The 26,705-nt window shown below is 39.9% G+C and overlaps 1 protein-coding gene across 1 annotated transcript in view; it reads left to right on the forward strand.

Annotated features, from left to right (window-relative positions):
* ACAA2 (acetyl-CoA acyltransferase 2) overlaps window positions 1-25,647 on the forward strand; it is a 45,766-nt gene extending 20,119 nt beyond the window's left edge. The window contains exons 4-10 of the mRNA XM_082853628.1: window positions 5,107-5,223; window positions 6,702-6,849; window positions 8,625-8,800; window positions 9,339-9,468; window positions 12,179-12,249; window positions 21,199-21,353; window positions 22,567-25,647. Coding sequence (XP_082709754.1) covers window positions 5,107-5,223; window positions 6,702-6,849; window positions 8,625-8,800; window positions 9,339-9,468; window positions 12,179-12,249; window positions 21,199-21,353; window positions 22,567-22,651 — 882 coding nt within the window. The 3' untranslated portion in view covers window positions 22,652-25,647. The remainder of the gene's footprint in view (window positions 1-5,106; window positions 5,224-6,701; window positions 6,850-8,624; window positions 8,801-9,338; window positions 9,469-12,178; window positions 12,250-21,198; window positions 21,354-22,566) is intronic.
* Window positions 25,648-26,705: the final 1,058 nt, after the last annotated feature.

Below are 26,705 nucleotides of genomic sequence, written 5' to 3' on the forward strand. Positions count from 1 at the left end.
CTGGTCCTGGGCTTTTGTTTGTTGGAAGATTTTTAATCACAGTTTCAATTTCAGTGCTTGTGATTGGTCTGTTCATATTTTCTATTTCTTCCTGGTTCAGTTTCGGGAGGTTGTGCATTTCTAAGAATGTGTCCATTTCTTCCAGGTTGTCCCTTAAATGACATACAGTAGTTGCTTGTAGCAGTCTCTCATGATCTTTTGTATTTCTGCAGTGTCAGTTGTTACTTCTCCTTTTTCATTTCTAATTTTGTTGATCTGAGTCCTCTTCCATTTTTTCTTGATGAGTCTGGCTAATGGTTTATCAATTTTGTTTATCTTCTCAAAGAACCAGCTTTTAGTTTTATTGATCTTTACTATTGTTTCCTTCATGTCTTTTTCATTAATTTCTGATCTGATCTTTATGATTTCTTTCCTTCTTTGGTTTGAGGAACAAAAAACTTTGGGTTCTTCTTTGTTCTGCTTTCTCTAATTGCTTTAGGTGTAAGGTTAGGTTGTTTATTTGAGACTCTCCTTGTTTCTTTTTTTTTTTTTGCGGTACGCGGGCCTCTCACTGTTGTGGCCTCTACCGTTGCAGAGCACAGGCTCCGGACGCGCAGGCCCAGTGACCATGGCTCACGGGCCCAGCCGCTCTGTAGCATGTGGGATCTTCCTGAACCGGGCCACGAACCCGTGTCCCCTACATCGGCAGGTGGACTCTCAATCACTGCGCCACCAGGGAAGCCCTCTCCTTATTTCTTGAGGTAGGATTGTATTGCTGTAAACTTCCCTCTTAGAACTGCTTTTGCTGCATCCCATAGGTTTTGGGTCATCATGTTTTCATTGTCATTTGTTTCTAGGTATTTTTTGATTTCCTCTTTGATTTCTTCAGTGATATCTTGGTTATTTAGTACCGTATTGTTTAGCCTCCATGTGTTTATATTTTTTACAGTTTTTTTCCTGTAGTTACTATCTAGTATAGCATTGTGGTCGGAAAAGATACTTGAGACTATTTCAGTTTTCTTAAATTTACTGAGGCTTAATTTGTGACCCAAGATATGATCTATCCTGGAGAATGTTCCAGGAGCACTTGAGAAGAAAGTGTATTCTGTTGTTTTTGGAAGGAATGTCCTAAGTATCAATTAAGTCCATCTGGTCTAATGTGTCATTTAAAGCTTGTGTTTCCTTATTTATTTTCATTTTGGATGATTGGTGAAAGCGGGGTGTTAAAGTCCCCTACTATTTTTGTGTTACTGTTGATTTACCATATTATGGTTGTTAGCATTTGCCTTGAGATGCTCCAATGTTGGGTGCATAAATATTTACAATTGTTATATCTTCTTCTTGGATTGATCCCTTGATCATTATGTAGTGTCCTTCTTTGTCTCTTGTAATAGCCTTTAATTTAAAGTCTATTTTGTCTGGTATGAGTATTGCTACTCCAGCTTTCTTCTGACTTCCATTTGCATGGAGTATCTTTTTCCATCCCCTCACTTTCAGTCTGTATGTGTCCCTAGGTCTGAAGTGGGTCTCTTGTAGACAACACATATACGGGTCTTGTTTTTGTGTCCATTCAGCCAGTCTGTGTCTTTTGGTTGGAGCTTTTAATCCATTTACATTTAAGGTAATTATCGATATGTATGTTCCTATTACCACTTTCTTGTTTTGGATTTGTTTTGTAGGTCTTTTCCTTCTCTTGTGTTTCCTGCCTAGAGAAATTACTTTAGCATTTGTTTTAAAGCTGGTTTGATGGTGCTGAATTCTCTTAACTTTTGCTTATCTGTAAAGGTTTTAATTTCTCCATCGAATCTGAATGAGATCCTTGCTGGGTAGAGTAATCTTGGTTGTAGGTTTTTCCCTTTCATCACTTTAAATATGTCCTGCCACTCCCTTCTGGTTTACAGAGTTTATGCTGAAAGATCAGCTGTTAACCTTATGGGAATTCTTTTGTATGTTATTTGTTGCTTTTCCCTTGCTGCTTTTAATATTTTTTCTTTGTATTCAATTTTTGACACCTTGATTGAAAAGTGTCTTGGCATGTTTTCCTTGGATTTATCCTGTATGGGACTCTCTGTGCTTCCTGGACTTGATTGACTATTTCCTTATTTCCTTTCCCATGTTAGGGAAGCTTTCAACTATAATCTCTTCAAGTATTTTCTCAGACGCTTTATTTTTCTATTCTTCTTCTGGGACCCCTATAACTCAAATGTTGGTGCTTTTAATGTTGTCCCAGATGTCTCTGAGACTGTCCTCAATTCCTTTCATTCTTTTTTGTTTATTCTGCCCTGAGGCAGTTATTTCCACCATTTTATCTTCCTGGTCCCTTATCCATTCTTCTGCCTCAGTTATTCTGCTATTGATTCCTTCTAGAGAATTTTAAATTTCATTTATTGTGTTGGTCATCATTTTTTGTTTGCTTTTTAGTTCTTCTACGTCCTTGTTAAATGTTTCTTCTATTTTCTCCATTGTATTTCCAAGATTTTGGATCATCTTTACTATCATTACTCTGAATTCTTTTTCAGGTAGGCTGCCTATTTCCTCTTCATTTGTTTGGTCTGGTGGGTTTTTACCTTGCTTCTTCATCTGCTGCATATTTCTCTGTTTTCTCATTTTGCTTAACTTACTGTGTTTGCGGTCTCCTTTTTTCAGGCTGCAGGTTCATAGTTCCCATTGTTTTTGGTGTCTCTCCCCAGTGGGTGAGGTTGGTTCAGTGGCTTGTGTAGGCTTCCTGGTGGCGGGGACTGATGCCTGTGTTCTGGTGGGTGGACCTGGATCTTGTCTCTCTGGTGGGCAGGGCCACGTCTGGTGGTGTGTTTTGGGGTGTCTGTGAACTTAGTATGACTTTAGGCAGCCTCTCTGCTAATGGGTGAGGTTGTGTTCCTGTCTTGCTAGTTGTTTAGCATGGAGCATCCAGCACTGGAGCTTGCTGAGCGTTGGGTGGAACTGGGTCTTAGTGTTGAGATGGAGATCTCTGGGAGACCTCTCACTGATTGATATCCTGTGGGACCGGGAGGTCTCTGGTGGTCCAATGTCCTGGACTCAGCTCTCCCACCTCAGAGGCTCAGGCCTGACACCTGGCCAGAGCACTGAGTCCCTGCCAGCCACACGGCTCAGAAGAAAAGGAAGGAAAAAAAGGGAAGAAAAAAAAAATATATATATATATAAAAACAAATAAAAATTTTAAAAAATTAAAAAAATAAAAGAAGAGAGCAACCAAACCAATAAACAAATCCACCAATGAAAACAAGCACTAAAAGCTAAACTAAGATAAACATAAAAATCAGAAATAAATCAGTTGCAGAAAGTAAACCCCAAGTCTACAGTTGCTCCCAAAGTCCACTGCCTCAGTTTTGGGAACATTTGTTGTCTCTTCAGGTATTCCACAGATGCAGGGTTCATCAAGTTGATTGTGGAGCTTTAATCTGCTGCTCCTGAGGCTGCTGGGAGAGATTTCCCTTTCTCTTCTTTGTTCGCACGGCTCCTGGGGTTCAGCTTTGGTTTTGGCCCCGCCTCTGCATGTAGGTCACCCTCAGGCATCTGTTCCCCGCCCAGGCGGGGGAGGGGTTAAAGCAGCGGCTAATTAGGGCTCTCTTGCTCACTCAGGCCGGGGAGAGGGAGGGGTATGGTAGTCATAATTGGAATGCCAGGCGAGCCCATGGCAGCAGAGTCTGGCATGACATTGTAACAGCCTGAGGCACGCTGTATGTTCTCCTGGGGAAGTTGTCCCTGGATCTCAGGACCCTGCCTGTGGCGTGCTGCACAGGCTCCTGGGGGTGGGGGTGGGGGGTGTGAGTAGTGACTTGTGCTTGCACACAGGATTCTTGGTGGCAGCGGCAGCAGCGTTCACAGTTCATGTCCGTCTCTGGGATCTGAGCTGATAGCCGTGGCTCGTACCCTTCTCTGGAGCTCGCTTAGGCAGTGCTCTGCCTTCTGTGGGCACATGGGGAAGGAATCCCCTCTGCTCTCACACCCTGAAACAATGGTATCTTCTGTCTTAGGCAGTTCCAGACTTTTTCCCAGACCCCCGCCCGGCTAGCCGTGGTGCACTAGCCCCTTAAGGCTGTGTTCACACCGCCAACCCCAGTCCTCTCCCGGCGCTCTGACCGAAGCCTGAGCCTCAGCTCCCAGCCCTGCCCGCCCCGGCGGGTGAGCAGACAAGCCTCTCAGGCCAGTGAGTGCCAATCGGCACCGATCCTCTGTGCGGGACTCTCTCCTCTTTGCCCTCCGTACCTCTGTTGTTGCGCTGTCCTCCGTGGCTCCGAAGCTTCCACCACTCCACCACCCGCAGTCTCTGCCTGCAAAGGGGCTTCTAGAGTGTGTGGAAACTTTTCCTTCTTCACAGCTCCCTCCCCGAGGTGCAGGTCCCATCCTTATTCTTTTGTCTCTGTTTTTTCTTTTGCCCTACCCAGGTACGTCAGGATTTTCTTGCCTTTTGGAAAGTCTGAGGTCTTCTGCCAGCATTCTGTAGGTGTTCTGTTGGAGCTGTTCCACATGTAGATGTATTTTTGATGTATTTCTGGGGAGGAAGGTGATCTCCACGTCTTACTCCTCTGCCATCTTGAAGGTCTCTCTCCTGGAGGGTTGTTCTTTGCTGTTTTTCTGAGAAATGCAAATAGTAGAAAAATGTGGAAGAATGAAACAGGTTCCTCTTTATGAGTCCTCTAGGTTAACCTAGTTCTTATAAATCTGTGGTCTCCTTCAGATTCATCCATTAATAGGGTAAATTTTACTTTTGCCTTTTTAAAGGATTTATTCTTTATTATCTGCTGGCAATCTGTACATTTATATCAGACGTTAATATCTATGCTAATTTTCAATATTTGTATTGAGTTAAGAATTACCATTCCTTGTCAAAATGTAGGTAGGATTTGTTACTTCTGCACAAATGATTGAAGTCTGTTCGTTTTTTTTTTCTCCTTGTATCTTGGGAATGGATATTTTAGCATTTGCTTTGCAATTACTTTACAAATATTTCCCTTTGAGACACTGTAATGGGGAAGTTTTACTGTTAAGCGAGGGTATGTTGCTTATTAGCTTTACTATTGGTTTACTGCTTAATACATACTTTTAAGTACATACTTCTGTCACAATAAAAGGTTTCATTGTTGTCATTCATTTGTTTTTAAATAGGAAATTTGTGTTAAAGACTCTGAAATTGTCTTGTGTGGAGGTACTGAAAGCATGAGCCAGGCTCCCTTCTATGTCAGAAATATTCGTTTTGGAACTACGTTTGGATCAGATCTCAAGGTTGGAACCATTAAAATTTTTAAAGATTATTTCTTATGCTATTGTACTATAATTTCAATAACAGCATTTTGGGGTAGAGAAAAATTTTTAAACCAATTTTGTTAATAGGGGATTGGCAAAATATGAATGATTTGAAATTTGTAAACTATTTCGTAGTTGTTAATTTTGACATTTTAACTCACATAAAATTAGACTTTATCTCGGCACATCTTTGGTAGTGGCATTAACATCCGGGGAGATAGAGGAAGGGAAGGAGTGGATTAAAAAGATGAGCAAAGGTTGAATTAATCTCTCTACTGAATAATTGGTAAACCAAATAATTAAATCTTTACCAAGATTTATGGAAATTTTATTTCTGGAGCCATCTCCATTGAATAGATTTCTTCTTTATCACAGAAAACATTCTCCTCAAATATAGTTTATAGTGTCCCAAATCAGTCAGATAAAAAACGACCCTTTGAGAACTGCCTGAGTAGTACTGAAAAAGTGATAGGGACTTCCCTCGTGGGACAGTGATTAAGACTCCATGCCCCCAATGCAGGGGGCCCAGGTTCGATCCCTGGTCAGGGAACTAGATCCCACACGCATGCCGCAGCTAAGAGTTCACGTGCCACAACTAAGGAGCCCACCTGCCTCAACTAAGACCTGGTGCAACCAAATAAATAAATATTTTTTAAAAAAAGAGTGATAGTATGCTGTCCTTCCCACATCAAAGGGCTGATGACATTGTATATTCTTAGGATTTCCCAGTTGTAATCATTGATTTATCCCGTTCACCCAGTTTCTCACCTTGCCTTTTTGAAAGTTGAAAGGAGTAAGACTTAGAAAATACGAGGTAATATTTAAGATACCTAATATGTTTAAGAAAACCTTTGGAAGACAGGTCAGTGACTCAAAAGGTGACAAGGCAGTCTAGAAGAAACAGGTGGAGTACATTTATCAGAGACTTAACTAATTGGATAACAAATACCAACTGTTACTCAAGGAGCCTATTCCAGGCTCTTTTCCACCTTGTAGTAACAGCTGATTGAACCAGCTGTTCCTACCACAGAAGGCATGGGATGGAAAAAGAGCAGAGCCGTATGCTTTTGTAAGGGGCTTGTAACTGCTTTACAAAGGTGGCTGCAGGGAACTGTTGCATGAGGACTCTGTGAAGTTTCTTACGAAATGGAACCACAAGGGTTTAAGTTTTGATTGTGGGGTGAGTTCCTGTGTGTGTCACCCTGCACGTTTAGCACTGTTGGCTCTCTTTAGAGCCCTGCATTTAGAGAGGAGGGTGTGTGCATTTTATTATGGTGTTGGATGGTTTTAAAAAAATGTCTCAGAACCGAATATAAATCATAATACTAAATGCTTATCAGGAAATCTAATTTTACTATTTTTATTGGAACTGTTGATTATTTAAATTTAAAGAAATGACAGCATATTACTTTCAAAAGATACGCTTTACGGATCATTTTATTAATTTCTTTTAATAGCTGGAAGACTCTTTGTGGACAGGATTAACAGATCAGCATATCCAAATCCCAATGGCAATTACTGCAGAGAATCTTGCTGCAAAACATAAAATAAGCAGAGAAGACAGCGACAAATATGCCCTGCAGTCACAGCAGAGGTGGAAAGCTGGTCGGTGAAATTGTTTATTATAAATATCTATAGAAAGAAAACTAGGAAAGATTTTTATCATTTTAGATTATAAAGGTCATATAATAATATTAGTTTAAAAGTATACCTTTAGAAAACCACAGTTTTTCATTTTTCCTTTTTTTTAATGATTAAATATTCTATAATTGCAAATTAACTGGGTGTTTCTCTTTTGAAGTACGTGAATACTACTTAAAAAGTAGTATGGTTAATTGGCCCTATCTGGACACTTGAATTTTGCCCCAAACTGGTCAGCAGAAGACTCTGAGGGCTATGATACACTCCATCAGAGACGATGGCTCACTGGGACAGCTGGGACAGAGAGGATGTCCTCCCCCGAGAGGCATATCATATGCACAAGAAGGGGATGATATGTTTGGGAAAGACCCATTGGGTATCCTTTTATGACTTCTCTCTCCCATTCCTAATTGAGAATCCTTGCGCCTGACTCAGAGACCCAGAACTAGTCCAAGGCCCTAGATGTGGTACCATGGTGCCCTTGTGTAACATTGCACACTGCTGGTGAGCCAGTCCAAAACGAGCAAGATGACAGCCATTCTTTTATCAGTATGGTGAGTTGAAGAAATTTGTTAGTCCTCTGAAAGGGTTTTGAAAACTAAACTATTATAAATGAGCAGAAACCCTTATTTAGGGGTATTAAATACTTGGAATAGTGAGGATAAAGTTCATTTTAGCATTTCAAGAGGGATAAGTCTAATGGAGCCAATCCAACTCATCCTCTGTTTTTTGGTTACACATTTAAGTGAAAGGGTATTGGTGTAGAGGTGAAGCGTTATCAGCCTATTTCTAATTTTGCCACATACAGTTTTTCTGACTTCAGTCAAGTCATTTGTTCACCAAGTATTTATTCACTGAGCTAATAACAGAGATAAAAATATTTGCCTTCCCTTTTTTCCTAACAGAGTTGTTGTGAGAACCAAGTAAGGAAAGTGTTAGCCTGCTATAAAGTGATATCAAAATTAAGGTCATATTATTCCTGGCTTATTCTATTTCTGAAGCTTTATATTACTATTGTCCAGTCCACTCAGTGGAGGTGGAAGTAGGTAAGCTGTTTTACTTAGAATTGTGTCAGTAATAGCACGTATAATTTCTTCAGGTTGCCTGTCATTAAATTTCAGTCATAGATTACTTGGTGACATAGACAACTTGGTAACTTTTTTTCTTATTGTGGTAAGAACACTTAACGTGGGATCTATCCTCTTAATAACATTTTAAGTGTACAATACATTATTGTTGACTGTAGGTGCAGCTTGGTAACTTTTTAATTACTTCATGTCTCACCCAGAGAAGTTAAAAAAGGGCATGAAATCCATTCAGTGCCATTACACCTGTAGGTAACAAACACTAATAGTCTAGCAGTACCTTGTAAAAAAATCGGAAATTGTAATTTTAAAAAGGTACAGAACGCATCTGCATGGATGATAGTATATTAAATCCTCCAATAGGCAAGGTAAGTTATGTAAGTAATAAAGGTTTATATTAAAATAGACTGAGATATACTGAAATATAGGGACTGAAATTAAACTGAAATATAGGGACTTCCCTGGCAGTCCAGTGGTTAGGACTCTGTGCTTCCACTGCAAGGGGCACAGGTTCCACACCTGGTTGGGGAACTAAGATCCTGCAAGCTGTGTGGTGCAGCCTAAATTAATAAATTGAAGGATATATTTGATTTCATTTTTCTGCTTTCTGTTATTTTTTCCCCTGTCTTATGAATGGTCTTTCTACTATTTCAGCTAATGATGCTGGTTGCTTTAATAATGAGATGGCACCAATTGAGGTGAAGACAAAGAAAGGAAAACAGACAGTGCAGGTAGATGAACACGCTCGGCCCCAAACAACCCTGGAGCAGTTAAGTAAACTTCCTCCAGTGTTCAAGAAAGAAGGGACCGTCACTGCAGGGAACGCATCGGTAAGTAGCGCCACGGATTATCTTGAACTCTTCCTGATGTGTTCAATGCAAAATAATCATGCAGTACCTTTTAGATACCTTTCATGCTAGTCTTTGCTTATCTAGCTTAAGCTAGTAGTGTTCATATTCTATTAATTTGGGTTTTCATAGTCCAAAATAAAATATTTTAGCCAGGAGCCCTTATATAATACTTTTCCAATTTCTTAGTCTTTTCAGAATGTTAGAAGGAAATCTACCTGGCTTATTATTTTAGTTTTTCTTCCTCATGTATACAACTCATCAGATTTCTTCTTACATCTACCCACATCTGGATATAAGCTTTTTCTTGACATTCTTTCCTATTTTCCCTTAGTGAGGTTGTATTCTGTGCCTAAAACAATCTCTTTAACCCAGCAGTGTGCCACTAATACTACTTGTATCCCAAATTATGGCACTGCTTCCTGTGTATTGCCATAATCCTAATACCACTCCATTAGTTCAAACCTTGATTAACCCTATTCTTTTACCCTCTAGTTAACATCTGTTTTTTGTTTCCAAGGGGATTTCTGATGGTGCTGGAGCTGTTATCATAGCTAGTGAAGATGCTGTTAAAAAACATAACTTCACACCACTGGCAAGAATTGTGGGCTATTTTGTGTCTGGATGTGATCCCGCTATCATGGGTATTGGTAAGTTTGTAGTGAAACAAACTGGTTCTGTTACATTTCTGAAGATAAGGCTTCTTTGGCATTCAGATTCCTGAAACAGTAGCCAAATCAAGGGCACTTGTAGAGAAAAGGAGATGGTTAATCGATCATTTAAACAACTTATCTTTATGAAAAACTGTGCCAGGCATAATAGGAAGATCAAGACCATGTAAACTCCTTCTGGGCAGTAATCGTGTCCCGTTGTCCACTTAAGATACATAAAATTAACACACGGTAAACAACATAGAAGGATTACGAGGTACTGATAAGACAGAAGAAAACGTGAGAAGGAAAAATCATGGGGTGAAATAGAGAAGATACCCCACTGGGTGTTTTACACATGGTCCTTAATATATCTCATTTAATCTTCCCACAACTCTAGTAACTGCTATGTGAGTCTTTTTTTTTTTCTTTATTACAGTCTTAAAAGCTTACTAGCTTTCAGCTACCCGCTGTCAGCAAAATATAACTTTCATCTTAGAAATGGAAGGTAGCTTGAAAAGTTAAATATCTGTATGTTGGTATGGCATTTATCATTTTGGTATCTAGGGCAGGGTATCTAGGGTTCCCAACCCCAAATGATGATCAGAATCTACCCATAACCCTACTCCACCCCAGGGTTTTGTTTCAGTAGGTCCAGGGTAGAGCCTAGGAATGTGGGTTTTTTTCAGTGTACCTTGATTGTTTTAATGATCAATCATATTTATTTGATATAGATAAGTAGTTATTTTATAGTTTTCCGTTTAGCCTCATTTAAGAGGTTCTGATACATTTTGACATAGTTAGCAAGAAAATGTAGTTTTTCTTCCTTCTATTTCAGGGCCTGAATGTTTGCCCCGTAGTATAATAAATGCCATTGAAATGCCTCTTCAGCCAGGGCAGCTCTTGCTTTATCTGTTATAGGGTTTCATTTGTAGAAAGGATTCCAGTGCTTCAAAAGAAATGAGTTAAAAACCAGCTCAAAGCACTTCTGATGAGACGCTTATAGCCCCCGAAGGTACCCAAGGTTACACAGCTGTTAATGGTAGGAGCTAGCCTAGGAGTAAAGTGTCCTTTTCCCAACAAGAATGCTCTACCTTCCTGAGTCCCAGTAAATAGCAGAGTGGTATGGAAACAGTCCTTTAAAAATTAGCTGGTGGCCTAGCATATTGTTACAATTGAGTGTAATGATTCTAAGTTAATATGAACACATTTAGTCATGCTGACTGTGGTTATGAAGACATGGAAGTGTGTACAATGGTTTTACACCCTCAGCTTTTAGTTCTGTGTATCTTTCACCCCTGTAGGATACTTCACCCCCTGACCATGCTGGATAACTGATGCTCTTCTATCGACTACCCATCCCATTTTCATGTCTTAGAGATACAAAGAGAATCTGGAATTAGATTCTGTATTAAATCAGTAGCCAGTATAGAACTGATGCTTTAAATCGAAAAGTGTTAATTGGATGGCCCTGCCAATCAGCAGGCTGTTGTCCAAGAAACTTTTTAACTAGGTGACAAAATTAATTACATTGTATTTAGATTGTGTTTTGCTTTTCTTATAAAGACTGATTTCCCATTTTACCTTAGGTATGTTTGTGAAACTTGATACAGAATATTTGACTCCTTGAATTCAACAAAACACAACCACATATTTTTCTTTTTAGACATTTATGGCAATTTCATTCTCTAAGAACCGATAGAGAAGTAGATAATCATCCCTAGCCAGATTTTTTTTTTTTTTGGAAAGAAATATCAATTTACTTAAAAATTATGAGCAGTATTAAACTGTCATTAGTGATCATCAGAAATCTGGGAGCTAAAGTTTATTTCAAAAGTTTTTTAAGGTGGATTTGCATTTCTTCAGTGGGAGTTATGTTTTACTTCAAATCTCTGCTTACCATTGGAGTTATAAACGTCTCCTTGCTTCAGATATCTTTTCCCTAAAGTGCCTGGTAGCTTCCTATCTTACTATGCCCATATGGAGATACCACTGCTGTTTCTTGCCTTTTGTCCAAATGGGCCTGAAAATTCAGTGTAGCCACAGTCACTTCTGTACTGGGAATACATATGATTTGTATCCCAGGAGAGCGCTCAGTCTGCCTTACCATTTGGTATTAAGAATGATCTATACACGGGAATTCCCTGGTGCTCCTGTGGTTAGGACTTGGCGCTTTCACTGCTGTGGCCCCAGTTCAATCCCTGGTTGGGGAACTAAGATCCCACAAGCTGCACAAAGAGGCCAAAAATTTTTTTAAATAAAAAAAACAAACATTAAAAAAAAGAGCAAAAAAACACCTATGTGTGTATGTACATAGATGTGTATATAAATTTGTGGAACCAATGAGCTTCGATCTCTCAATATTACCATGAGGGAAATAGGAGTTCATTAATAAAGGAAGACTTTGTAGGAAAAAAAAAGAATGATCTATACAAAACCCCATATGACTCCTTTGGCTGTTTGAACTCTTAAAGTCACTTATGGTAGAACTTTTCATGTTAAGTCTCTCATCTACAACTTGCATAAACGGCTTTTCACCCTGGTCCCATTTCCTGTTTCTTTATTGTCATATCATTTAGTATTGTGTGCTATCAGGGTGGCAAGATTTTCAGCTACTAACTGTCACTTTATTTCCTCCTTACTTACCTGATTAGTAAAGAAGGAGAAATTTGATACTTATAAGATGAAATTGGGTTTTGTTCTTATATAGGTCCTGTCCCTGCTATCAATGGGGCACTGAAGAAAACAGGACTAAGTCTTAAGGATATGGATTTGGTAGAAGTAAGTGTTCTACGTTTTTTACAGCACAGATAAACCACCAACTCCTATTGCATAAATGGCTTTAGTTTGATTTTTATAGCTCTTTTTGTTTTAGTACCATTAAACTTTCCAAATGATGTGAATCTAAATAAGTATTACTTTCATTACATGCCTGTATTGGCATATAATCAGGCCATACCTGATTAAAATGCCTTATTTATATTTGAATAATTAAAAGAGCCTGACTTCTTCTACTAAAGTATAAACTCTTAGAAACTTTTTATGACGTCGTAAGATTCTACTACATTTTAGACTACTAATGTTCCTGTTGAATTGAATTGAATGTTATATAAGGTGGGTGAGAAATAAGTAACTTTACCCTTGTTTTATGGATTAAAGTGAAAAAATACAGGTAAAAAATTGACCTAATAGAAAAACAATAATCTGATCCCAAATCTAAAAGATTCTTGCACTTCTGCCAAGTTAACAACCACCCCCATCCCCCAGACTTACCTTTGGCTTTTACACCATAGTGGGGCTTGATTTGGAATGCACCTATCATAATTTTTGGCATTGGAAACTTAAATTTATTGCAAGAATGATTTGTTTAATGTTAACTTAAAACAAAGGCATCTTAAATATTTAGTACAATTAAAAGAAAGGATAAAGAAAATGCTTAAAAATGGATTATATACATTCTACATTTGGGGAGTATTTGAAAATTTTAGGTAATTAAGCTACTTGATATTGGGAAATAACTAATATAACAAAGGAAATCTCTCTATTTAAACTGATAGAGAAAGGGCCTTTTCACTCTAGGCACATGTGTGACGTCCTCTGTGGTAATCTCTCACCAAGTAACTGTGGTTTCAGATGAATGGTTTATCCTTAAATCTCTTCTTCCATTCTTTGGTGGTCATAGCTCAGAGCTTCAAAGGGGGCTGCTTAATTACCATATTTGTATTAGCAAATAAGTACCATTAAATTTCTGACTTTAGATTTCACACTTAAAACTCTTGAAATATGTCCGCTCCGCAGAGCTGTTCATCACCATTTATAGATGTATAAACACTCAAAGACATAGCTCTCAACACCCTAACATGATTGTCTTTGGGACTTCTGATGATCGTGAGGTCATTTTTCCTAGGTCTTTATTCCTGTCCTGCCCCTTTTCCTGCGTCTTTATTCCTGCCCTGCCCCTATGTTCTTCAGAAGCAATTTTTTTTTTTAGATTCCATATATATGTGTTAGCGTACAGTATTTGTTTTTCTGTTTCTGACTTAATGCACTCTGTATGACAGTCTCTTGGTCCATCCACCTCACTACAAATAACTCAATTTCATTTCTTCTTATGGCTGAGTAATATTCCATTGTATATATGTGCCACATCTTCTTTATCCATTCATCTGTTGCCGGACACTTAGGTTGCTTCCATGTCCTGGCTATTGTAAATAGAGCTGCAGTGAACATTGTGGTACATGACTCTTTTTGAATTATGGTTTTCTCAGGGTATATGCCCAGTAGTGGGATTGCTGGGTCATATACTAGTTCTATTTTTAGTTTTTTAAAGAACCTCCATACTGTTCTCCATAGTGGCTGTATCAATTTACATTCCTGCCAACACAAGAGGGTTCCCTTACCTACACACACTCTCCAGCATTTATTCTTTGTAGATTTTTTGATGATGGCCATTCTGAGTGGTGTGAGGTGATACCTCATTGTAGTTTTGATTTGCATTTCTCTAATGATTAGTGATGTTGAGCAGTCATGTGTTTGTTGGCAATCTGTATATCTTCTTTGGAGAAAGCTCTGTTTAGGTCTTCCGCCCATTTTTAGATTGGGTTGTTTGTTCTTTTGATATTGAGCTGCATGAGCTCCTTGTATATTTTGGAGATTAATCCTTTGTCAGTTGCTTCATCTGCAAAAATTTTCTCCCATTCTGAGGGTTGTCTTTTGGTCTTGTTTATGGTTTCCTTTGCTGTGCAAAAGCTTTTAAGTTTCATTAGGTCCCATTTGTTTATTTTTGTTTTTATTTCCATTTGTCTGGGAGGTGGGTCAAAAAGGATCTTGCTGTGATGTATGTCATAGAATGTTCTGCCTATGTTTTCCTCTAAGAGTTTGATAGTGTCTGGCCTTACATTTAGGTGTTTACTCCATTTTGAGTTTATTTTTGTGTATGGTGTTAGGGAGTGTTCTAATTTCATTCTTTTACATGTAGCTATCCAGTTTTCCCAGCACCACTTATTGAAGAGGCTGTCTTTTCTCCATTGTATATTCTTGCCTCCTTTATCAAAGATAAGGTAACCATATGTGTGTGGATTTATCTCTGGGCTTTCTATCCTGTTCCGTGGATCTATATTTCTGTTTTTGTGCCAGTACCATACTTCCTTGATTACTGTAGCTTTGTAGTATAGTCTGAAGTCAGGAAGCCTGATTCCTCCAACTCCAGTTTTCTTTCTCAAGATTGCTTTGGCTGTTCGGGGTCTTTTGTGTTTCCATACAAATTGTGAAATTTTTCTTCTAGTTCTGTGATGAATGCCATTGGTAGTTTGATAGGGATTGCATTGAATCTGTGAATTGCTTTGGGTACTATAGTCATTTTCACAATGTTGATTCTGCCAATCCAAGAACATGGTATATCTTTCCATCTGTTTGTATCATCTTTAATTTCTTTCAGCAGTGTCTTACAGTTTTCTGCATACAGGTCTTTTGTCTCCTTAGGTAGGTTTATTCCTAGGTATTTTATTCTTTTTGTTGCAATGGTAAATGGGAGTGTTTCCTTAATTTCTCTTTAAGATTTTTTGGCGTTAGTGTATAGAAGTGCAAGAGATTTCTATGCATTAATTTTGTATGCTGCTACTTTACCAGATTCATTGATTAGCTCTAGTAGTTTTCTAGTAGCATCTTTGGGATTCTCTATGTATAGTATCATGACATCAGCAAACAGTGACAGTTTTACTTCTTCTTTTCGATTTGGATTTGTTTTATTTCTTTTTCTTCTCTCATCTCTGTGACTAAAACTTCCAAAACTATGTTGAATGATAGCGGAGTGAGCAACCTTGTCTTGTTCCTGATCTTAGAGGAAATGGTTTCAGTTTTTCACCATTGAGAACGATGTTGGCTGTGGGTTTGTCATATATGACCTTTATTATGTTGAGGTAAGTTCCCTCTATGCCTACTTTCTGGAAGGTTTTTATCATAAATGGGTGTTGAATTTTGTCTAAAGTTTTTTCTACATTTATTGAGAGGATCATATGATTTTTCTCCTTCAATTTGTTAATATGGTGTATCACATTGATTGATTTGTGTATATTGAAGAATCCTTGCATTCCTGGGGTAAACCCCACTTGATCATGGCGTATGATCCTTTTAATGTGCTGTTGGATTCTGTTTGCTAGTATTTTGTTCAGGATTTTTGCATGTATGTTCATCAGTGATACTGGTCTGTAGTTTTATTTTTTTGTAACATCTTTGTCTGTTTTGGTATCAGGGTGATGGTGGCCTCATAGAATAAGTTTGGGAGTGTTCCTCCCTCTGCTATATTTTGGAAGCATTTGAGAAGGATAGGGGTTAGCTCTTCTCTAAATGTTTGATAGAATTCTCCTGTGAAGCCATCTGGTCCTGGGCTTTTGTTTGCTGGAAGATTTTTAATCACAGTTTCAATTTCAGTGCTTGTGATTGGTCTGTTTATATTTTCTATTTCTTCCTGGTTCAGTCTCGGGAGGTTGTGCATTTCTAAGAATGTGTCCATTTCTTCCAGGTTGTCCATTTTATTGGCATATAGTTGCTTGTAGTAATCTCTCATGATCCTTGTATTTCTGCAGTGGCAGTTGTTACTTCTCCTTTTTCATTTCTAATTCTATTGACTTGAGTCTTCTTCCTTTTTTTCTTGGTGAGTCTGACTAGTGGTTTATCAGTTTTGTTTATCTTCTCAAAGAACCAGCGTTTAGTTTTATTGATCTTAGCTATTGTTTCCTTCTTTTCTTTTTCATTTATTTCTGATCTGATCTTTATGATTTCTTTCCTTCTGCTAACTTTGGGGTTTTTTTGTTTTTCTTTCTCTAATTGCTTTAGGTGTAAGGTTAGGTTGTTTATTTGAGATGTTTCTTGTTCCTTGAGGTAGGATTGTAGTGCTATACTTCCCTCTTAGAACTGCTTTTGCTGCATCCCATAGGTTTTAGGTCGTCATGTTTTCATTGTCATTTGTTCCTAGGTATTTTTTGACTTCCTCTGATTTCTTCAGTGATCTCTTGGTTATTCAGTAGTGTATTGTTTAGCCTACATGTGTTTGTATTTTTTACAGATTTTTTCCTGTAATTGATATCTAGTCTCAGCGTTGTGGTTGGAAAAGATACTTGAGGGCTTCCCTGGTGGCACAGTGGTTGAGAGTCCACCTGCCGATGCAGGGGACACAGGTTCGTGCCCCAGTCCAGGAGGATCCCACATGCCGCGGAGCAGCTGGGCCCGTGAGCCATGGCCGCTGAGCCTGCGTATCCGGAGCCTGTGCTCCGCAACAGGAGAGGCCACAATAGTGAGAGGCCTGCGTACCTCAAAAAAAAAAAAAAAAAAACTCTGAAAGATACTTGATACGATTTCAATTTTCTTAAGTTTACCAAGGCTTTATTTGTGACCCAAGATATGATCTATCCTGGAGAATGTTCCATGAGCACTTGAGAAGAAAGTGTATTCTGTTGTTTTTGGATGGAATGTCCTATAAATATCAATTAAGTCCATCTTGTTTAATGTATCATTTAAAACTTGTGTTTCCTTATGTATTTTCATTTTGGATGATCTGTCTATTCGTGAAAGTGGGGTGTTAAAGTCCCCTAGTATGATTGTATTACTGTCGATTTCCCCTTTTATGGCTGTTAGCATTTTCCTTAAGTATTGAGGTGCTCCTATGTTGGGTGCATAAATATTTACAGTTGTTATATCTTCTTCTTGGATTGATCCCTTGATCATTATGTAGTGTCCTTCTTTGTCTCTTGTAATAGAGTTTATTTTAAAGTCTATTTTGCCTGACATGAAGATTGCTACTTCAGCTTTCTTTTGATTTCCATTTGCATGGAATATCTTTTTCCATCCCCTCACTTTCAGTCTGTATGTGTCCCTAGGTCTAAAGTGGGTCTCTTGTAGACACCAAATATACAGGTCTTGGTTTTGTATCCATTCAGCCAATCTATGTCTTTTGGTTGGAGCATTTAATCCATTTACATTTAAGGTAGTTATCGATATGTGGGTTCCTATTACCATTTTCTTAATTACTTTGGGTTTGTTATTGTAGGTCTTTTCCTTCTCTTGTGTTTCCTGCCTAGAGAAGTTCCTTAAAGATTTGTTGTAGAGCTGGTTTGATGTTGCCAAATTCTCTTAGCTTTTGCTTGTCTGTAAAGGTTTAAATTTCTCCATCGAATCTGAATGAGATCATTGCTGGGTAGAGTAATCTTGGTTGTAGGTTTTTCCCTTTCATCACTTTAAATATGTCCTGCCACTCCCTTGTGGCTTGCAGAGGTTCTGCTGAAAGATCAGATGTTAATCTTATGGGGATTCTCTTGAATGTTATTTGTTCCTTTTCCCTTGCTGCTTTTAATATTTTTTCTTTGTATTTAATTTTTGTTAGTTGATTGATATGTGTCTTGGTGTGTTTCTCCTTGGATTTATCCTGTATGGGACTCTCTGTGCTTCTGGACTTGATTGACTATTTCCTTTCCCACATTAGGGAAGTTTTCAACTATAATCTCTTCAAATATTTTCTCAGTCCCTTTCTTTTTCTCTCCTTCTTCTGGAACCCCTATAATTTGAATGTTGGTGTGTTTAATGTTATTCTAGAGGTCTCTGAGACTGTCCTCAATTCTTTTCATTCTTTTTTGTTTATTCTGCCCTGAGGCAGTTATTTCCACTATTTTATCTTCCAGGTCATTTATCCATTCTTCTGCCTCAGTTATTCTGCTATTGATTCCTTCTAGAGAATTTTTCATTTCATTTATTGTGTTCTTCATCATTGTTTGTTTGCTCTTTAGTTCTTCTAGGTCCTTGTTAAACATTTCTTGTATTTTCTCCATTCTATTTCCAAGATTTTAGATCATCTTTACTATCATTACTCTGAATTCTTTTTCAGGTAGACTGCCTATTTTCTCTTCCTTTTTTTTGGTCTGTTGGATTTTTACCTTGCTCTTTCATCTGCTGTGTCTTTCTCTGTCTTCTCATTTTGCTTGGCTTACTGTGTTTTGGGGTCTCCTTTTCATAGGCTGCAGGTTTGTAGCTCCCATTGTTTTTGGTGTCTGCCCCTAGTGGCTAAGGTTGGTTCAGTGGGTTGTGTAGGCTTCCTGGTGGAGGGGACTAGTGCCTTTGTTCTGCTGGATGAGGCTCGATCTTGTCTTTCTGGTGGGCAGGACGTGTCTGGTGGTGTGTTTTGGGGTGTCTGTGGACTTATTATGATTTTAGGCAGCCTCTCTGCTAATGGGCAGGGTTTTGTTCCTCTCTTGCTAGTTGTTTGGCCTAGGGTGTCCAGCACTCCAGCTTGCTGGTCATTGAGTGGAGCTGGGTCTTAACATTGAGATGGAGATCTCTGGGAGAGCTTTTGCCGTTTGATATTACATGGAGCTGGGAGGTCTCTGGTGGACCAATGTCCTGAACTCGGCTCTCCCACCTCAGAGGCTCAGACGTGACACCTGGCTGGAGCACCAAGACTCTGTCAGCCACCCAGCTCAGAAGAAAATGGAGGAAAAAAAGAAAGAAAGAAAGAGAACGAGAGAGAGAGGGAAAAGAGAGAGAGAGAGAGAAAGAAAGGAATAACGAAAGAAAGAAAGAATACAATAAAATAAATTTTTTTTAATTATTAAAAATAAAAAAATTTAAAAGTAATTTAAAAAGAAACAGAGAGCAACCAAACCAAAAAACAAATCCACCAATGATAACAAGCGCTAAAAACTATACAAAACAAACAAAATGGACAGACAGAAAGAACCCTAGGACAAATGGTAGAAGCAAAGCTATACAGACAAAATCACACAAAGAAGCATATACATACACACTAACACAAGGAGAAAAAGGAAAAAAATATATATTTAAAAAAAAGGAAAAGAGCAACCCAATCAATAAGCAAATCTCCAAATGATAATATGCTCTAAATACTAAACTAAGATAAACATAAAACCAGAAACAAATTAGATGCAGAAAGCAAACCCCCAAGTCTACAGTTGATCCCAAAGTCCACCGCCTCAATTTTGGGATGTTTCATTGTCTATTCAGGTATTCCATAGATGAAGCGTACATCAATTTAATTGTGGAGATTTAATCTGCTGCTCCTGAGGCTGCTGGGATAGATTTCCCTTTCTCTTCTTTGTTCGCACAGCTCCCAGGATTCAGCTTTGGATTTGGCCCCACCTCTGCGTGTAGGTCACCTGAGGGCATCTGTTCCCCGCCCAGACAGGACGGGGTTAACCTAGCAACTGATTAGGGGGCTCTGGCTCACTGAGGCCAAGGGAAGGGAGGGGTACAGAATGTGGGGCGAGCCTGCAGTGGCAGAGGCCAGCGTGACATTGTCATAGCCTGAGGCACGACCTGTGTTCTCCTGGAGACGTTGTCCCTGGATCACAGGACCCTGGGAGTGGCAGGCTGCACAGGCTCCCAGGTGGGGAGGTGTGTAGAGTGACCCGTGCTCGCACACAGGATTCTTCGTGGCTGCAGCAGCAGCCTTAGCATCTCGTGCCCGTCTCTGCGGTCCACGCTGATAGCCACGGCTCATGCCCATCTCTGGAGCTTGTTTAGGCGGTGCTCTGAATCCCCTCTCCTTGCGCACCCTGAAACAATGCTCTCTTGCCTCTTAGGCAGTTCCAGACATTTTCCTGGACTCCCTCCCGTCTAGCTGTGGCGCACTAGCCCCCTTCAGGCTGTGTTCACGCAGCCAACCCCAGTCCTCTCCCTGGGATCTGACCTCTGAAGCCTGAGCCTCAGCTCCCAGCCACCACCCGTCCTGGTGGGTGAGCAGACAAGCCTCTCAGGCTGGTGAGAGCTGGTCAGTACCGATCCTCTGTGCGGGAATCTCTCCGCTTTGCCCTCTGCACCCCTGTTGCTGCGCTCTCCTCCGCGGCTCTGAAGCTTTCCCCCCACCCATCCCCAGTCTCTGCCAGTGAAGGGTCTTCCTAGTGTGTGGAAACTTTTCCTCCTTCACAGCTCCCTCCCAGAGGTACAGGTCCCATCCCTATTCTTTTGTCTCTGTTTTTTCTTTTTGCTTTTACCCTACCCAGTACATGGGGATTTTCTTGCCTTTTGGGAGGTCTGAGGTCTTCTGCCAGCGTTCAGTGGGTGTTCTGTAGGAGCTGTTCCACATGTAGATGTATTTTTGATGTATTTGTGGAGATGAAGGTGAGCTCCACGTCTTACTCTTCCGCCATCTTGAAGCTGTCCCCCCTGACTGTTTATTCTTTATTGTCTATCAGTTTCTTGGAAGTGTGGCTAGTAGTACTGAGTAGTAGTAATAATAATAGCAACTATTTATTGAATACTTGCTTGTGTCAGATAATACACTAAACACTTAATACCCATGATTTCACTTAACCTTAACAATAACTCTTAAGATGATACGACAGTCACATTTTACCACTGAAGAAATTTGAGTGTCAAGAGAGTTTAAAGAACATCCATATAGCCAAGATTTGAACTGTCCATCTACCTGCAGAACCTGTGGGCTTTCTACAGTATCCTACTGCCTCTAGTCCAGTATCCGTTTATAGTATCACTGAGGATTTCTTTTCTCTAAGGGATGTATTACACTTAAAGTATCACTTAGTAAATATACCCGTTTTCAAACCTGTTATCTTTACAAAGAATGATTGAAGATAAATTAAAATAACCTTGCAATGTAATTTAAGTAGAAAAAAAACCAGGATAATTAGCCATTGACAGGACTGGACAGTTCTCAGAAATAAGTTTGTGAATAAGCATTTTTATTAGTGTTTTGATTGTTTTAAGGTGAATGAAGCTTTTGCTCCCCAGTACTTGGCAGTTGAAAAGAGTTTGGATCTTGACCGAAGTAAAACCAACGTGAATGGAGGGGCCATTGCTTTGGGTCACCCATTAGGGGGATCTGGATCAAGGATTACTGCACACCTGGTTCATGAATTAAGGTACGTGCTAGAAATTGTTGCTTTTCAGATTTGCCATCTTTTGTGTAAAGGCACGAATTTGGGTTTCCCCAGAACAATCCAACATTTTTCATTCTTCTTCGTACCACCTCGCACTACTTCTCACCAGGAACAGGTTATTTTTCAGTAGACCTTATAGATGACTCAGTTGACTTGTTGGTGCCTCTGCTCTTGGGATGCTCGCTCTTACTCACATTCGCAGTGCAGCCACTCAGCACGTGTTCACTGAGGGCCTAGTGTACATCTGGGCCCATCCCTGGTGCTGGTGCAGAGCAGCGAGCCCGTGATGAGGCCCTTGTTCTCATGGCACTTGCATTCTAGTGCCAGTTATAGGACTGAGACACAATTATTTAAGAAAACAAAATCCTGATCTAGGTGCTGTCATTCAAGAAACCTAAGAAAACTGACAATTTGGGTCTGAGCTAAGTTTTTCCTTCATTGTTTCCAGGGTTCCAGGAGGAGCCTTCTGTGTGTTTGATACTTTTCAGTTTTAATGGAAGAGCTCCTCCTTCTGTACTGTGTATTTTGGATCATTTTGCTCTGTTAGTAGGGAAGTTGCAAACAAAACCAAATATGTCAGGGCAGAAAATCACTCTGCCCCCCTGTGAAGTTAAGGTAAATGGGACTCCTGTTTCACTTAATGATTGAGATGAAATGAGTGATGTGCACAAAAAATAATTCCTTGATGGTTTCTCAAGGTTATTCGATCAAGACTGAAGAATTAGAGCAGATGGTACTTTAAAGGTGTCTGATTTTTATGAAAGGGACATGAAATGTTTCTAAATGATCTGACCTTTCATATGGATGAACTTCAGTAATTATACTTATTCTAAGGTTCATAAAACTCTAAAACAAATAAACCAAAGGGGCTGAGTATTTACTCCCCCTTCTTCGACTTCCAGTTTATCCCAATTACCTCCTGTCGTCACTCCTTCCTCGCAGCAGCCTAAGCTTTTATATTCGTTTCAGCCTCCCTCTTCTTTGTTACTACTTTTTTTAAAAAAATAAGACTATCCAGCTTTCCAAATTCTTTCTCCTCTTTTCTCCAATATTGAGGACTGGAATAAAGATTGAGCTAATGAGCTGAACAAGAATGAATAATGCAAATGTGACCATTATAAATACTATTTACTTAATTATCTAATTCTGTCCATTCTTTATTCAAGTAGATTTCAGCCACTGCTTTCTTTCTTAGGCGTCGGGGTGGAAAATACGCTGTAGGATCAGCCTGCATTGGAGGGGGCCAAGGAATTGCGGTCATCATTGAGAACACAGCTTGAGGAGAGCAGGGAGCCTGCCCTTGTCCACGCTCACATGACTTGACCAGGCCACAGTACGCCAGGTGACCTTCAGAGAAGCTGTGAAGGTCATGCCATGCCCTGCACTGAGAGTGATTGAGTTTGGTCAAGGAATGGTGAGGCAAAGACGCATTTATCATGAACAAGATACCAAATATGCTGCATTTCTGAACTAAAATCCAACTACAGAAGGCCTTAAATGGAATTGTATCCTTGCCAAATAACCACCGCTTATGTCTTAGATAATATGATTGCAGGGAAATTGAATAAATTCTGCCTTAACTTCAGCTAATCCTTTCCTATCGTTTCTTGTATTTTTCTAAATTTTTAATTGAGGTAAAATACACATAACATAAAAGTTACCATCTTAATCATTTTTAAGCCTATAGTTCAGTGGCATTAAATACATTCACATTGTTATGCAACCATCACCACAATGCATCTCCAGAATTCTTTTCATCTTGGAGAACTGAAACTCTACACCCATTAAACAACTCCCCATTCCTCCCTCTCTGCAGCCCTTGGCAACCACCTTCTGCTTTCTGTCTCTCTGCAGCTGACTCCAACAGGTCCCTCATATAAGTGGAATCATACAGCACTTGTCCTTTTGTGCCTGGCTTATTGCACATAGCATAATGTTCTCAAGTTCATCCATGTTGTATCATGTGTCAGAATTTTCTTCTTTTTTAAGGCTGAATAATATTGCATTATAGATAGATAGATAGATAAAACCACATTTTGTTTTTTCTCTCATCTGTTGATGGACATTTGGGTTGCTACCACCTCTTGGCTATTGTGAGTAATGCTGCTCTAAACATGGGTGTACAGATATGTATTCATGGCCTTGCTTTCAGTTCTTTCAGGTATATACTGAGAAGTGGAATTCCTGAATCGTATGATAATTCTGTTTTTAATATTTAAAGGAATTGCCATACTGTTTTCCATAGCAGCTATACTATTTTACACTCCCACCATTATCGCACAAGGGTTTAAATTTTTCCACATCCTCACCAATACTTGCTGTTTTCTGTTTCTTTTTTATAATAGCCATCTTAATTAGTATGAGGTGGGAGGATTGGTTCAAGATGGTGGAGTAGAAGGACGTGCACTCACTCCCTCTTGCGAGAGCACTGGAATCACAACTAACTGCTGAACAATCATCGACAGGAAGATACTGGAACTCACCAAAAATAATACCCCATATCCAAAGACAAAGGAGAAGCCACAATGAGACAGTAGGAGGGGTGCAATCACAATAAAATCAAATCCCATACCTGCTGGGTGGGCGACTCACAAACTGGAGAACACTTATACCACAGAAGTCCACCCACCGGAGTGAAGGTCCTGAGCCCCACGTCAGGCTTCCCAACCTGGAGGTCTGGCAACGGGAAGAGGAATTCCTAGAGAATCAGACTTTGAAGGCTAGCAGAATTTGATTGCAGGACTTCGACAGGACTGGGGGAAATAGAGATTCCTCTCTTGGAGGGCACACACAAAGTAGTGTGCGCATCGGGACCCAGAGGAAGGAGCAGTGACCCCATAGGAGACTAAACCAGACATACCTACTATTGTTGGAGGGTCTCCTGCAGAGGCGGGGAGTGGCTGTGTCTCACCGTGAGGACAAGGACACTGGCAGCAGAAGTTCTGAGAAGTACTCCTCAGCGTGAGTCCTCCCAGAGTCCGCCATTAGCCCCACCAAAGAGCCAGGTGGGCTCCAGTGTTGGGTCACCTCAGGCCAAACAACCAACACGGAGGGAACCCAGCCCCACCCATTAGCAGACAAGCGGATTAAAGTTTTACTGAGCTCTTCCCACCAGAGCAACAGCCAGCACTACGCACCACCAGTCCCTCCCATCAGGAAACTTGCACAAGCCTCTTAGATAGCCTCATCCACCAGAGGGCAGACAGCAGAAGCAAGAAGAACTGCAGTCCTGCAGCCTGTGGAACAAAAACCACATTTACAGAGAGACAAAATGAAAAGGCATAGGGTTATGTACCAGATGAAGGAACAAGATAAAACCCCAGAAGAACAACTACGTGGGGCTTCCCTGGTGGCGCAGTGGTTGAGAGTCCGCCTGCCGACGTAGGGGACATGGTTTCATGCCCCGGCCCGGGAAGATCCCACATGCCGCGGAGCGGCTAGGCCCATGAGCCATGGCCGCTGAGCCTGCGTGTCCGGAGCCTGTGCTCCACAACGGGAAAGGCCACAACAGTGAGAGGCCCGCGTACCGCAAAAAAAAAAAAAAAAAAAACTACAGTGAGGTATCACCTCACACCAGTTAGAATGGGCATCATCAGAAAATCTACAAACAACAAGTGCTGGAGAGGGTGTGGAGAAAAGGGAACCCTCTTGCACTGTTAGTGGGAATGTAAATTGATACAGCCACTATGGAGAACAGTATGGAGGTTCCTTAAAAAAATTAAAGTAGAATTACCATATGACCCAGCAATCACATTACTGGACATATACCCAGAGAAAACCATAATTCCAAAAGACACATGCACCACATTGTTCCTTGCAGCACTATTTACAATAGCCAGATCATGAAAGCAACCTAAATGCCCATCAACAGATAAATGGATAAAGAAGTTGTGGTACATATATACAATGGAATATTACTCAGCCATAAAAAGGAATGAAATTGGGTCATTTGTAGAGACGTGGATGGATCTAGAGACTGTCATACAGAGTGAAGTAAGTCAGAAAGAGAAAAACAAATGTCGTATACTAACTCATATATGTGGAACCTAGAAAAATGGTACAGATGAACTGGTTTGCAGGGCAGAAATAGAGACACAGATGTAGAGAACAAACGTATGGACACCGATGGGGGAAAGTGGTGGGGGAGGGGTGGTGGTGGGATGAATTGGGAGACTGGGATGGACATATATACACTAATATGTATAAAACAGATAACTAATAAGAACCTGCTGTATAAAAAAATAAATAAAATTCAAAAAAAATTAGTATGAAGTGATATCTCACTGTGGTCTTGAGTTGCTTTTCCTAATTATTAGTGATGTTGAGCATCTTTTCCTATGATTGTTGGCCATTCATATATCTTTTTTGGAGAAATATCTAAGTCCTTTGCCCATTTTTTAAATTGAATTTTTTATTTTTTGTTGTTGAGTTGTCCTGTATTTTTTAAAATTAAAAAAATTTTTAAAATTTTGAAACCCAGTTCAATTTGTGTGTTGAGTGATGTTCATAATTCATTCTGAGATAAATGCCCAAGGAGCAAAATTACTGAATTTAGTCTTGATATTAATAAACAATATCATATTAGTGATTTTTCCCTTGAATAAAGACAGTGCTGGTTATGTATTATAACTCCTCAAATACATTTGAATCGGAGCATAGCTTCCTTAAGGAAGATTTATGTTTATTTTAAGGACCATATCTGTACATGGAAAATGTGGAGTTGAGAAAGACTACAAGTCAAGTCTCAGAAGAAGGCCTGTGTCACCCCTTCTCCCCCACCACCAGCACTTCCCAGCAGTCAGAAAGGAATGTTGTCATTAATGTTTATTACACTAGCCAACTAAAATGGGGAAAGTGAGTCAGTAGAAAGTAGCTATTATAAACCAATGGGTTTATGCTAAAATTTAGAGAAGCCACAGACTGAAGACAACAAAGTTTTGCCTGGATTTCATCCCTCTCCTTTAACTTTCCCAGTTTACCTAAATTATGTCCTGTTCTGCACACCTCTCCCCAGGGGACATTTGGCAATATCTGGAGGTTCGTTGGTTGTCATGACTGGGGAGGGGGTGCGACTGACACCTGGTGGGTAGAGGCCAGGGCTGCTGCTAAACCTCCTGCAACACACAGGACAGCCCCTCCAGCCAAGGATTATCAGGCCCCAAATGTCAGGAGTGCTACTGTTAAAAAATCCTCCTTTAACCCTAAATCCAACCATCCCCTTCTCATGTCACCTCCCCGTTCTGTTTGTTCATACACATACATGGGTACATGTATACACACACACACACACACACACACACACACACACACATTTTAATATGAAAATATTCAGCT

Source organism: Leucopleurus acutus, assembly GCF_964270905.1.
Source record: "Leucopleurus acutus genome assembly, chromosome: 13".
Taxonomy (NCBI): Eukaryota; Metazoa; Chordata; class Mammalia; order Artiodactyla; family Delphinidae; genus Leucopleurus; species Leucopleurus acutus.